At 35.2% G+C, this 12,779-nt stretch overlaps 1 protein-coding gene across 1 annotated transcript in view; it reads right to left on the bottom strand.

Moving 5' to 3' along the window:
• Nucleotides 1-12,779, bottom strand: part of ADGRV1 (adhesion G protein-coupled receptor V1) — a 786,537-nt gene that overhangs the window by 755,604 nt on the left and 18,154 nt on the right. The window contains 1 exon segment of the mRNA XM_043996987.1: nucleotides 2,857-3,041. Coding sequence (XP_043852922.1) covers nucleotides 2,857-3,041 — 185 coding nt within the window.

The following is a 12,779-nucleotide window of genomic DNA, read 5'->3' as shown; positions in this document are numbered from 1 at the left end:
ACATCCAAAAGAAATACATCCAAAGAAATAGGCCCATAGTCCATGAAGCATACATATAAGGCAAATTAAGCTAAACACTTAATTTGTAAAAACTGATTTGTATGAACTACATTCAAGGATCTCGGTATCACTACATAATTTTTTAATTTAGGTTAAAAAAATTAATAGGGAACTAAAGCAAATAGATAAAACATCTAATTTTGATTATATGAAATTGAAAAGCTTTGACATAAACAAAATTAACACAACCAGAATAAGAAAGGAAGGAGTTGACTACGGAAAAGTTCTGAATCAAAGACCTCTGGATAAGAATCTACTGTTGAAGATATATATAGATAACTTAGAGAAATCTGTGTTAAAATTGTGTTTTGTTATGTGCCCCTGACTAGCCCTTCACTTCTAGTCAGTATAGTAAATTTACAAGTAGTCAGTATAAAGTAGTAGTACCAGGAAGTAAGATTATAAAGGGGAACCTAGAAATCATGTACAAACTGTCCCAAAGATTAAAAAAGAATAATTTGCAAATTGTATCATATGTTAACCAAAAATCACATTCTGGTAATATGTGTTGAATCAAGGAAAGCTATCTAGGCCTTGCTGTTAGAGCCTTTTGGTCCTATGAAATGTAAATCTCAGATAAATTCCAGACTTCCACAATAAACCAACATATCATCAAATGGTACTGATAACTTTGAGATAACATGAAAACATAAAATTTAAAGTTTTACTGACAAACTTTGAGATGATTTGATATTTGATTGAACTAACCCCAAGGTGGCACAGATAAGAGTTAGTCTGTTCCACTCCCTTAAATCTATAAAGATAAGACCTCAAACTCCTATGCTCCTCTCCCCTCCCACCAGCACTCTTCCATATCCATGCTGCCAAGTGCTCCCAACTCTAATCCATGGTTATGGGAGTGATACTCTCTGCCTCCTCCCCTTCCTGCCTTCCTTCATCACCCATCCCCTTCCTCATACTGTTTGCCTTTGCACCCCTTTTCACAGCTTGTCTCTGTATTTTCTGGCCTATTTGCCCCATATCCTCTGTGCCTTATTAAAGTGTGATTGCAGTCTCATTTCCCACTGCCATTGTGGTCTTTCCTGGTGAGTTCTTAAAGAACCAAGCATGCCCAGCCAACTTCATAATTTCACAAAATAATGATCAATTCAATTATATAAGAACGAATGTCACTCCCCAACAGCTAGGTGGTCAAAGGATATGAACAAACAGTTCTCCAAAAAATTGCACACTGATATTAACTGAATGAAACAGTGTTCTAAATCCTTAATAATAAGAAAAATGCAAATTGAAATTCTGAAATTTTACCTCACACAAAGCAAATTGTCAAAGATAAGAAAAGATGGGAATAATTAATGTTGGGGCAGGGGAAAGAGAAGCGATGTGGAAAGAGAAGCTCACTAATACATTACTGGTGGAGCTGTGAATTCATCCAACCATTACAGAAAGCATTTAGGAATTATGCAAAGAAAGTAACCAGAATGTCCATACCTTTTCACCCAGATAGTTTATTACTAATTATATATTCCCAAAGAGGTCAATGATAAAAAGAAAAGTCCCATTTACATTAAAATATTTAAAATAGCCCTTTTTTGTGTGTTAGCAAGGGACTAGAAACAAAGTATATGTCCCTCAATTAGGGATTTTATTTTAAATAAGCTGTGGTATATAAATTTAATAGAATATTACTCTACTGTAAGAAATTAATAAAATGAAGCATGGGAAGATATATGAACTGAGAGGCAAAGGGAAGTAGAACTAGGAAAATAGTATGAACAGTGACTACAATGTAAATTGATAGAACAACAATAAAACAATCAAAACTGAACACTATGAAATTATGAAGACTAAATGTATCCCCAAAGAAGTATTATAAAAATGCTATTTCCTTCCTATGCTTTGTAGACAATGAGAGTCAAGCACGGCATACTATTACAATATGCTGGTTAGATTTGATAAATTATTCCTCCTCTGATTCCTCATTATAAAGACCAAACCCCTGAGGGGAGGAGGATACAGTGGGAAATGCAGCTGATATAATGCAAAAAAAAGATTTTTTAAAAAGTATAAGCATATAGAAATACGAGAAAATAAACCTAGCCTAAGTATAATCAATCTATCCCTGATTAAATCATTTATTAAATGTTGCTCTGTACCACTGTCTGTGAAAGACATGTCCTATCACTTTAGAATGTAAATTTATATATACATGTATATCTGCATAATATCACATTCTGGGTGCTCAAAAATATAAAATTGAAAAAAAAAATTAACTCCCCAAAACCTTGCTATTAAATATTCCACTAAAACAATCCCAAAGGACTAATGATGAAGCATTAGCCTCTGGGGAAAGAACTGATATTGTTTGAATATAGACTAAAGCATATATTATTCACTTTCTTTTTCTTTTATCAGAGTCTTCTTATGCAAAATGACTAATATGGAAATGTTTTACATGATTGTCCATGTATAAGCCATCTCTGATTGCTTACCATCTGCAGGAGGGGGAAGGGAAAGAAGACCTGGTAGGATAGAATTTGGAACTCAAAATTTTTTTTTTTAAATGTTAAAAATAGGGGCAGCTAGGTGGTGCAGTGGATAGAGCACCGGCCCTGGAGTCAGGAGGACCTGAGTTCAAATCCGGCCTCAGACATTTAACACTTACTAGCTGTGCAACCCTGGGCAAGTCACTTAACCCCAACTGCCTCACCAAAAAAAAAAAACAAAAGTTTGAAAATTGTTTTAACATGTAATTGAGGAAAAAATAAAATATATTTTAAAAAAGAACTTATATATCTGATCAAATAAGAGTATTTAACTGAAATATTTCCTTACCGATACAATTGCAGTGATGTTGGCTGGCTCTCCTATTCTTTCAATCACAAGCCGTATGACTGTTGTAGCTGTTTCATTAACAAGGAATTCTGTTTGTCCAGCAAATCTTACTTCTGTTTCTCCAAACACAAAACTGATGAGTAATGCTGAAAGAAGATTAACTAATAAAGAAGCAGAGGGCATCCCTATGGGTGGGGGGAGAAAGCGAAAAAGAATGAGATGTAAAAAAAAAAAGATTTCGTTGTTGAAAACAAAAGTAACATTTTTCTATTGATCCATAATGAGTAGGGGTAGGAGCACCAAGATAGAAGTTACAAAATAAATACATAGGCATGAATATATATATATACATATATAATAGTAAAAACTATTTCAGATAATTATAATCCTGAATTCTAGCCAAAAATCACAATTGTTATTATAATGTCTTACTAGTTGACGACTACACTTCCCAGCTGCTATAGTATTCAAATAATGCTACCTGGTCTTAAACTTATTCATGAAATTCAATTCACCAAGGACTTATTATGCATGTCTTTATTCTCAGAAAGAAAGAATCTAAAGAATTGCATGGAAAATCGACTTCATCTAAGTTAAGCAGTAGAAGATCAGACAGGACTGAAAAAGAAAAAACTCAAATAGAATATAGTCAATGTTGATTAAATTCATTCTTCGTTTATTCAGTAAGTATCTACTGACTACCTACTCACAGCTGGTTGTGGAATGTGAACATAGAAGCCATACATAAAAAGATACTCAGAAACCACTGAAGAGAGCAGTAATTTCATATATTCTGATTGTTGGTGTAAGATAGATAGAAATAGATCCATATGTATGTGTATGTGTGTATATGTATATACATATATGTATAAATATATATATGTATGTATATAAAATTACCTTTAAATTTTTTGGCTTGGATTTAGGGTTTTTCCCATTTATTTTGTAGTTATTACACAGCTATTTGGGGCAAAATATCTAATACAAGGAAAATGCTAGGATTTATATTTTCTTCCATTTTACTGAATAACTCAATCACATTGGAGATAATTTGCATCATTTAAAAAAATTGACAATGCATGTGTTCTCTAGTTGCAATAAACCCAACAAATATTCATATTTCTGAATCATTAATATTGTTCTTTTTCATGGTACCATTCATGATTTGAGGGCTTCCCAAAGTGCATCAGTACACTGTGCTTTTAAAGCACTACTTTTTTGTAATATAGATGTACCTTTAATAATGAGAACAATTTATCTCATGGATCATTAAGATTCTTTTAGATCTTTGTAATCAGACGTGAGCATAATAAGCTAGTTCATATTTTTGTTTTTTTAAGAGAAAGTTGCATTATCTATTGTATTAACTAAAATGTTCCCTTAATCTTTACCTTGTCAGGGTAATAGTGGAACTTCTATATACATTATTTGCTCCGACTTACTGCCTGTGCTATGTTTTTATGTAGATGTGAGAAAATAACAGAGAGGGCACTAAATACATAGTTGGTAACTTTCAATGATGGAAATATTATTTTCCTGCACAAATATATTTGATTAATTCTTCTTGAGATAGTTCAATATAGCCTATAGAATCTATAAATATAGTATCCTAACTTCTAATAATCAGGTAGCTCTGGATCCCAGCAAGAATCAAGGAAAAGGGATAAAGGGAATGTAAATAGAGGCTAGGGAGGAGTACTACTATGCAGGACCTAATATTAACCAATAAGGGAGAATTGGATAGTAAAGGAATGATGGGAACCCTCAGAGGCAGTGATTGCGTTATCTTGGAGTTCATAATAAAAAACCAGGTTAACACTAGGCATAGTCTAATGTATAAGAGATCCTATCATTTGAGATTCTAAATGTGAAGTCAAATCCAAAAGAATAAGAGACTTGCAGGAATGAAACTCTAATGATGCAATAATAATTGATTCTGCTGAGAAAGAAAAAAGAAATTAACTCCATGTGACACTCATCAAAAATTCATGTTTTAAATGATATATAAGAAATGAAAGTAAAGGCAGGTAGTAGAATATATGTGCATGTATGTGTGCATGTGGATATGTATGTATGACAAGGCCAACAAAGAATGGCAACTAGTTGGCACAATAGATAGAGTGCCAGACCTGGAGTCAGGAATACTCATCTTCCTGAGTCCAAATCTGGCCTCAGATACTTATTAGCTGTGTGATCCTGGGCAAGTCACTTAACCCCATTGGCCTCAGTTTCATCAGCTATAAAATGAGCCGATAAAGGAAATGCCAAACCACTCCAGTATCTTTGCCAAGAAAATCCAAAATGGAGTCACAAAGAATTGGACATGACTGAAACAACTGAACAAGGAAACAAAGAATAAATGAGGACAGTCCTATATGACCTGAGGCTTAATCAGCTGGTTGTAAGATAAAGAAGATATAAGAAATGTCATAACAAAGAAAACAATGGATATCGGAGAGAAAGAATTACTTGGTTCCTATTTTACTTTTGTTTTCCTACCAATGAAAATTATTTTCAGACTATAAAAGATAGAATAAAAATACTTAAAAGGTAACTGAAGCCCAAGAAAAGTAGTGAGCTGGAAGGCAGATAGAGAATGAAACTACTTTAAGGTCATTATTGAACCCCAGTGGGTTATATCTCCTTGCGGGGGGATTTTTTTTTCATTTTTGTCTTTATAAACTCCATGTCTAGCAATTTCTCTGATACATAGTAGTTTAATAAATATTTAGTGAATTAGTGACATCAACATTTGACCACATAGTCTAACCCAATGACCATTTTCATTCCTCATCCTTGAAATCTCTCTAGAACATAAGATACTTCTGATTGGTCCCACCTTTTTGACATTCCAGCCTCCCTTGGCTTCAGGAACACTGCACATAGTTCCCCCTCTCTGACCATTTTTACTTTTTCCTTGGCTGGCTCCTCATTTTCTTCCCATTCTCTAAGCATTGCTATTCTTCATGAATCTTTCTTTAACCCTCTTCTCTCTACATGCTCTCCCTTAGTGATCACATTCACTCTCATAACTTCAAACCCCATCTCTATGTAGATGATTCCCTAAACTATATCCCTGATGTCTCCAGAGTTCCTATCTTAATGTCAAACTACCTGCTGAATATCTCTTTCTGCATTTTCTCACTAGAACACAACATAGCCAAAGATAAACTAATCATCCCTTTTTCTTCTCCGCCAAAACAAACAAATAAACAAAAGCCCAATTTAGTCCTCTCCTATTTCTGGTGATGGAACTATCATCTTCTCCATCACTCAGGCTCTTTGCCCAACAATGACCCTTAATTCTTTCCTCTCCATCACTCCCTACATTCAATTTGTTATCAAGTCCTATCAATTCAACCTCCATAATAACTCTTAAACCAATCTTTCCTTTCTATAATCAGCAAAAACCCTCATTGTTTCTTGCCTGGACTATTAGAACAGCTTTCTAAATGGTCTTCCTGCTCCAGTATATCTTCTCACCTTATCTTTCTCATAAGTAATCTTTTTTTTTTTTTTTTAGTGAGGCAATTGGGGTTAAGTGACAGATAAGTCATCTTAATTCATGACCATCACTCCTTTATTCCCAAACTTTCAGTGGTTTTCATTATCTGGGGCGGGGGGGGAGTGGAGGGGTGCAGAATGGAACATGATGTGAATAGGGGAGAATAACATGTGAGGAAGTGTCAGATTATGATGGGGTTTTTAATACTAAACAGTTTTTATTTTATTTTATCTTAGAGGCATGAAGGAGACACTTAAGATGAGTGAGATGGTCAAACCTACCCTTTATGAATATCACTAACAGCTGCTTAGAGTACTATTTGGAAAAAAGGAAAGACTTGAGGAAAGGAGATCAATTTGAGGCCATTGCAAGTAGTACAAAGAAGGACTATACTCATAGATGGCCATGTGGTAGAAAATGATGAGAAGATAAAAATCTCCAAGACTTGGAAATGGGTGGGGGAGAGGAAATGAAGGAAAAGGAAGCATCAAAGATGAACCTAGGAGTCAAGCCCAAGTTCAAATCTAGCCTCAGACACTCATTAGTTATGTGACCCTAGACAAGTCATTTTACCTGTTTGCTTCAATTTCCTCAACTGTAAAAAGGAATAATAATAGTATCTATCTCATAGATTTTGTGAAGATAAAATAAATATTTATTTAAAATGCCTAGCACAGTACCTGCACTAGATAAATGTTTCTTCCCTAACCTTTCCCTGTTGTACTTCCTCTCTTCTTTTGATAACCAACTCAGTATTTAACTCTTCTTTGAAGCCTTTCTTGATCCTCCCTCCTGCTCAAGCAAAAGTTACAGGAACAATTTATCCCCAATCCCCAACTGTTCCCCAACCTAGAATACGCACTCCTATCCCAAATGGTGAAGCCTGTCTATGTAACTTTGGTATTTTGAAATGGAAGAAAGACAAGGGAAGACCAAAAGGAGAAAAAAATGGAAATGATGAAAACTCAGGAGTGAAACTTGCATACATATTGAAGTGAGGGATATAAAACAAAATCAGGAAAAGAATCAATCAAATTAATCAAAAGCATTAAGTGACAACATGCCAGGCATTGTGCAAAGCAATGGGGAAACAAAGACAAAATAAAAAAAATAATCCATCTCTGCTCTCAAAGAAACTATATTCTATTGAAGGACACAGAATGGACAAACTTACATAAGTAAGACTAAATCTATGCAGAATGACTATAAAAAAAAAATACAAGATAGTTGGAGCAAAGGACACTAGCACCTGGGAGGATTGTGGAAAGCTTCATGCAGAAGATGGACTCTCAGTTGTCTTTAAAAGGGGGAAGGATTCCTCATGACAGAAGGCAGGAGAGAGGGCATGCCTGTAAATTACAGACCGCCAGTGCAGAAGTACAGAGATCGGACATAGAGTATCATGTGTGAGAAATGGAGAGAACACCCCAATGAGATTGGAAAGTAATAATGATGCTGGAAAGGTAGGTTGGGAGTGGGTCATGATGAGCTTTAAAAGATAAAGAGAGGTGTTTATATTTTGTCCTACCGGCAATGGAGAGCCACTGGGGTTTACTGAGAACAAGAATGATATAGTCAGATCTGCACCTAAAGGAAATCCTTTTGGCAATAGCGTAGGAGATAGGTTGGAGTAGGGAGAGACACTGGGTGGAAAGGCCATTACAAAAGCCCAGAAAAGAGGTGATGAAAGCCTGGAAAGAGACACAGATATGTTAATTCTCCCACCTAGAGCATAGGGGTCCAGTCAGAAAGTGATTTAATATGCCACTTGCAGACATGCAAAGGTAAAAGGTAAGAATCCAGGATTTTAATGACAGGCAAGCTGTAGCTCCTAGAGGTTTCCTTAGTGGAAAAAAAAAAAAGGACATAGAGGTAAAGGACATAGATTCTAAAATCTAAACAAATAAGAGGAGACTTGAGGTTGATGTGTATTGAGGGGATGAATTAGTATTTCATCTTAAAATAGGACCAGGAAAGATCTATGGGTAATAGGATAATGCATCTAGAATTGGAAGGAAAGAAGAAGGGAACAAGCATTTATTAAACACCTATTTTAATAATAAGATAATAATAATAATAATGTAAGTAAATGCTATAAATAACATGTCAAGTACAAAGCTAATTGTTTCATATCTTCTCTGATGTTTACAATAACCTTGTGAGACAAGACTATTATTAACCCCATTTTATAGATGAGGAAATTGAGGCAGAGACTAAGTGACTCACCAAGGTCACACAGCCAATGTCTGAGGCTAGATGTGAATGCAAAGTCTTCCTGACTCCCAGCCTAGCATCACACATCCATGGCATCACCTAGAAGGTGCCCAAAGCCATCTTAGTCCAACCATTTCACTTTAGAGAGAAAAATGGTAGACAGCTATGAAATACTACTATTCTGTGTCATTGAATCTTTCGATGATATTATACAAATGAAATCTGAAAAAACTCTTGAATTCTTACTTTCTTTTTTATGTTTTCTGATGGTTTTATAAGATCATATACACTAAGAAACAAATTTTCAGGTTTTAGTTTCCCTGAAGAAAAAAGGTATCAATTCCAAAGGTTCACTAGGTAATACTGCAATTCATACTTCCAGCTCTTTCAAAATGCATATATAAAAAAGGGTTTTTTACCGAACAGTTTCACATCTCTTAGGAGCCACAATGCAAAGACAAAAATCAAGCACTTTTGCATCTTCCAAAGCAAGTATATTATTATCTTATTAAGTACTACATGCTCTATGAAAACAGTAGTGGTGAATAATTTAAATACTGCAGTATTCGAAACTTCAAAGCTGAAAGCTATTGATGAATTCATTCCATCTCCCAGGCAATTAGGGCTCCCAAGTTTTGTGTTTAAATCTTAGTAAATTCATTTTAAATTGGCCCCATCAAAGACTTCTATTACCATTGCAAGTAAATGAACAAACAAGAATTGGAAATTACTCAAATTCTGTGACATCATTTGATAATTGAGCCTTTCTCACTTTCATCTTTTCACTATTATAAGAAACGTTGAGGCAAAGTGGATGCTCAACCGAAAGTGAGAGAAGAAAGAAATGGTGTATGTGAAGTTCACATAAAAAGTTAGCTCCAATTAGACTGCAAAGCAAGGAACAGTTACTCATGCTTAGACAACAGAGGAACTGTTTCCTTTGTAATGTAAGTGGATGAGTTTAGCCTTAAAGACAACATACCAAAGGCTAGTCACTTAAAGATTCTTTATTAAACTTTGAAGATGATATAAGGAAAGTAAAAGCAGAACTGTGTCTTTAAAATGTTTGACAGATTGTCTTTTGTTTTTACAAATTTAAATGGAATTCCTTATATGTATCTAACTCTTAGTTGCTTTGTAACTTGAATTACAAAATTTTTTTGATTAATATTTTACTATGAGACAAAATCCTTTTTTTTCAGTCATATTCCATTAAGTTATGGAAGCATTGTCATGTTTTAATGTGTTCTTCTTGAATACTCCTTGAGTAACATCTTTCTTTGGATGCTCCAATGTTTCATTAAGTTACCATATCACAAATCTTCTCTACCTTTCCTGCTTAAGCAAGGTAACCTTCAATGGAAACTTAAACTGCTTCTGAATAGACTCCCTTTTTTTTTTAGTTAGGCAATTGGGGTTAAGTGACTTGCCCAGGGTCACACAGCTAGTAAGTATTGAGTGTCTGAGGCCGGATTTGAACTCAGATACTCCTGAATCCAGGGCCAGTGCTCTATCCATGGTGCCACCTAGCTGCCCCTCCCTTTTCTTTTAAGGCAAATTTGAGATTTAGAGAACTTTCTGTTGTTATACTTATAGAAATTAATATATTTTGATAGATTCCTCCTCCCACATGGACCCAAAGAATCAGGTCTTTGGTCCTAATAATAATACTATTTACCAAGCCACGTGATACATCAAAAATTCTAGAAAAGAACCTACTAGTTTTGTAAAGCTCTTTGAGAAGAAATCACTCCCTCCAATCCTTCTTAGAACCAATGATATATGTTACTGATCTGGAGAAGTTTTTGTCAACAATTTTAAGTCTGGGAACTTGCAATGAGCCATTCTAAGGGAGGAATGGATTCTCTCCCATATTCAGTCACCTACTGGGCCTGTCATCTATTCTTCTAAACCTCCTTTCTCACACAAAACATTTTACACATACACAATCAACCTTCCTGCTCTCATCACCATGATGACCACCACCTTCATCTTTCATCTAGCTTCTCTTCCTACTGCTTCCCACTCCCTTCAAAGAGCAGCAAAACTATGTGAAGAAATACAGAATACCCCCAGAACGTCCATCAAAGTGTTGAACAATAATTAGGAAACAGTGCATTTAAACTCAATGCCCTAAAAAAGCTAGCGTATGTCCCAATTAACAAGGGGTCCCAACATCACTCTTACTTATTAACAGCCACTATGCTATTGATGCACATTTAACTTGCAGCCTACTATAATTCCTATCTCTTTTATAAATTAGAAAAATGAATAGACAATCCTCACCTTTACTGTCTGTTAAAAATCTGGACCTATAATTTTACTGAGGCAGGGAAGTACTGGTGAAGAAACTCCCTCTCCCCAGAAAGATCAGTTGTCTGGGATGCTGAGAAGTAAAGGTACTTTTCCAGGGCCCCATAAGCAGTATGTGACAGGAGCAGGCCTTCCACTTCGGTCTTCCTAACCATGAAGTAGGCTCTCTCTTCACTGGGCCATGCCGCCTAAAGTTTTTTCTTTATCATTTCAGTTCCCTGTATTCAAATTCAGCTCCATCATATATAACATTTCAACTTTTCCTAAATACACATTCATCTGAATTGCCACAGCAGGTCTGACTTTCATGGCATTCTTTTCCTTCCACCCTTCCTCTGGCCTCCTGTCCTAATAGTTGTCTCATAAATTGAACAACTAAATTCAAACTAGCCTGTGGCAACGTGTCATTTAAAAATTCTGAAGAGCAGCGGACTAAGATTGCTTTTTGTCACTCTACTTTTTTTTCAGTTTTAAGTGAGTCAAATAAGTGAGAACCAGGACCAGATAAAGAAAAAATTCTAAGAATTCAATTGAGGGCATCACAGATTCTCCAAGGATAGTCTGTTTCCTTTGGGAAAAATTCTCTTTCTAAAAGTCACTGTGTTTTTCTAAGCTTCAAGATAAATAGTTGTGTAACCTCTCTGAGCTCTGAGACAAGGATGTACAAAAGCAAGCCTGGTTTGTGTATAAAATAGAAAGGGCCTGGTGACCTTTTTGCTTCAGCTACTCCCTTGTCAATGACTTAGCCAGGATCTTCCCACGGTGTGAACACCAGGTAAATAATACTAAAAATATGATCCTTATGAAGCAAGGTTTTAGAGTTTAGAATTACCTTAATTCTATTAGATCTACTAAAGGGCATGCTAAAACTATAGAATTACTCCTGTGGAACCAGAGAGGTTTCATCATCAGGTTATCCATTATTCATTCTGTAAGAATTCTTGTTCTTTGTATTATCTACACTATGATTTACTAGTGTGAACCATCAAAAACTATCCTTTTCCCTTTTTCATTATCAAAATTAATTTTAAAAATAGCACCTCTTTCAAAGGAAAACGAAGTGGTCATGGCATAAAAACCAGTAGCCTAAGTAGCAGGAATGTCTAATATTAACCAAAAAATTTAAAATGCAGATATTCTATTATAGTTAGTCTCACTATACACAATTCATTTTCCCAGGGAAATAAATGTTCTAGACTTTCATTCAATATGCCACATTACAAGAAGTAAAATCTATTTTTCCTCCTCTCAATTCCTCTTACAATTACAATAACAACAAAAATCCATCAGGAAAAACTAGCAAACTCTGTGGAGCTAGGAAGTTTATTTCCTACTCTTATTTTCAATCTCCTTCACATTTACTCCTAGTTACTTTTTCCCATCAATAAATCTTCAACACCCTTTTGTTGGTTATAAATGACATCTTGATTCTATGATGACACCATTAATAATGAATGAACTACTGTTTCTTAGAAGAAACTGTTAACTTGCAAGTGGAAGGTAAATAACTCCCCCCAGGGCACTCAGGTGTCAGCTCAACAGGACTTTTTCAAGGACACAAGTAGGCCCTGAAAGAATTAATTAATTGCTCATTCACATACAAAAACCTCAGCCTAACTAGGCAAGGATATAGGGAGGGTCCAAAGTAAAGCTAAACAATGATATGTAAGCTCCATGACAATCTTTCATGAAATGAAAATGAGGATGCTCAGAATTTATTGATCCAGTTAGGTAGTCCCTGAAGAGAATAGATGTTAGGTAAGAATTCCAGTTAACCCAGATAATGTGTTAATTAACAGCAATGCTAGGTCCAAAACTGTCACACTTGGATAATACCAAATTGAACACTTCCATATATACTGAGGGAAACAAGGGCAGGCAGGCTACTCTG

This window comes from Dromiciops gliroides, chromosome 1, assembly GCF_019393635.1.
Source record: "Dromiciops gliroides isolate mDroGli1 chromosome 1, mDroGli1.pri, whole genome shotgun sequence".
In the NCBI taxonomy this organism is placed as follows: Eukaryota; Metazoa; Chordata; class Mammalia; order Microbiotheria; family Microbiotheriidae; genus Dromiciops; species Dromiciops gliroides.
This window is presented reverse-complemented; position numbering and strand designations above follow the sequence as displayed.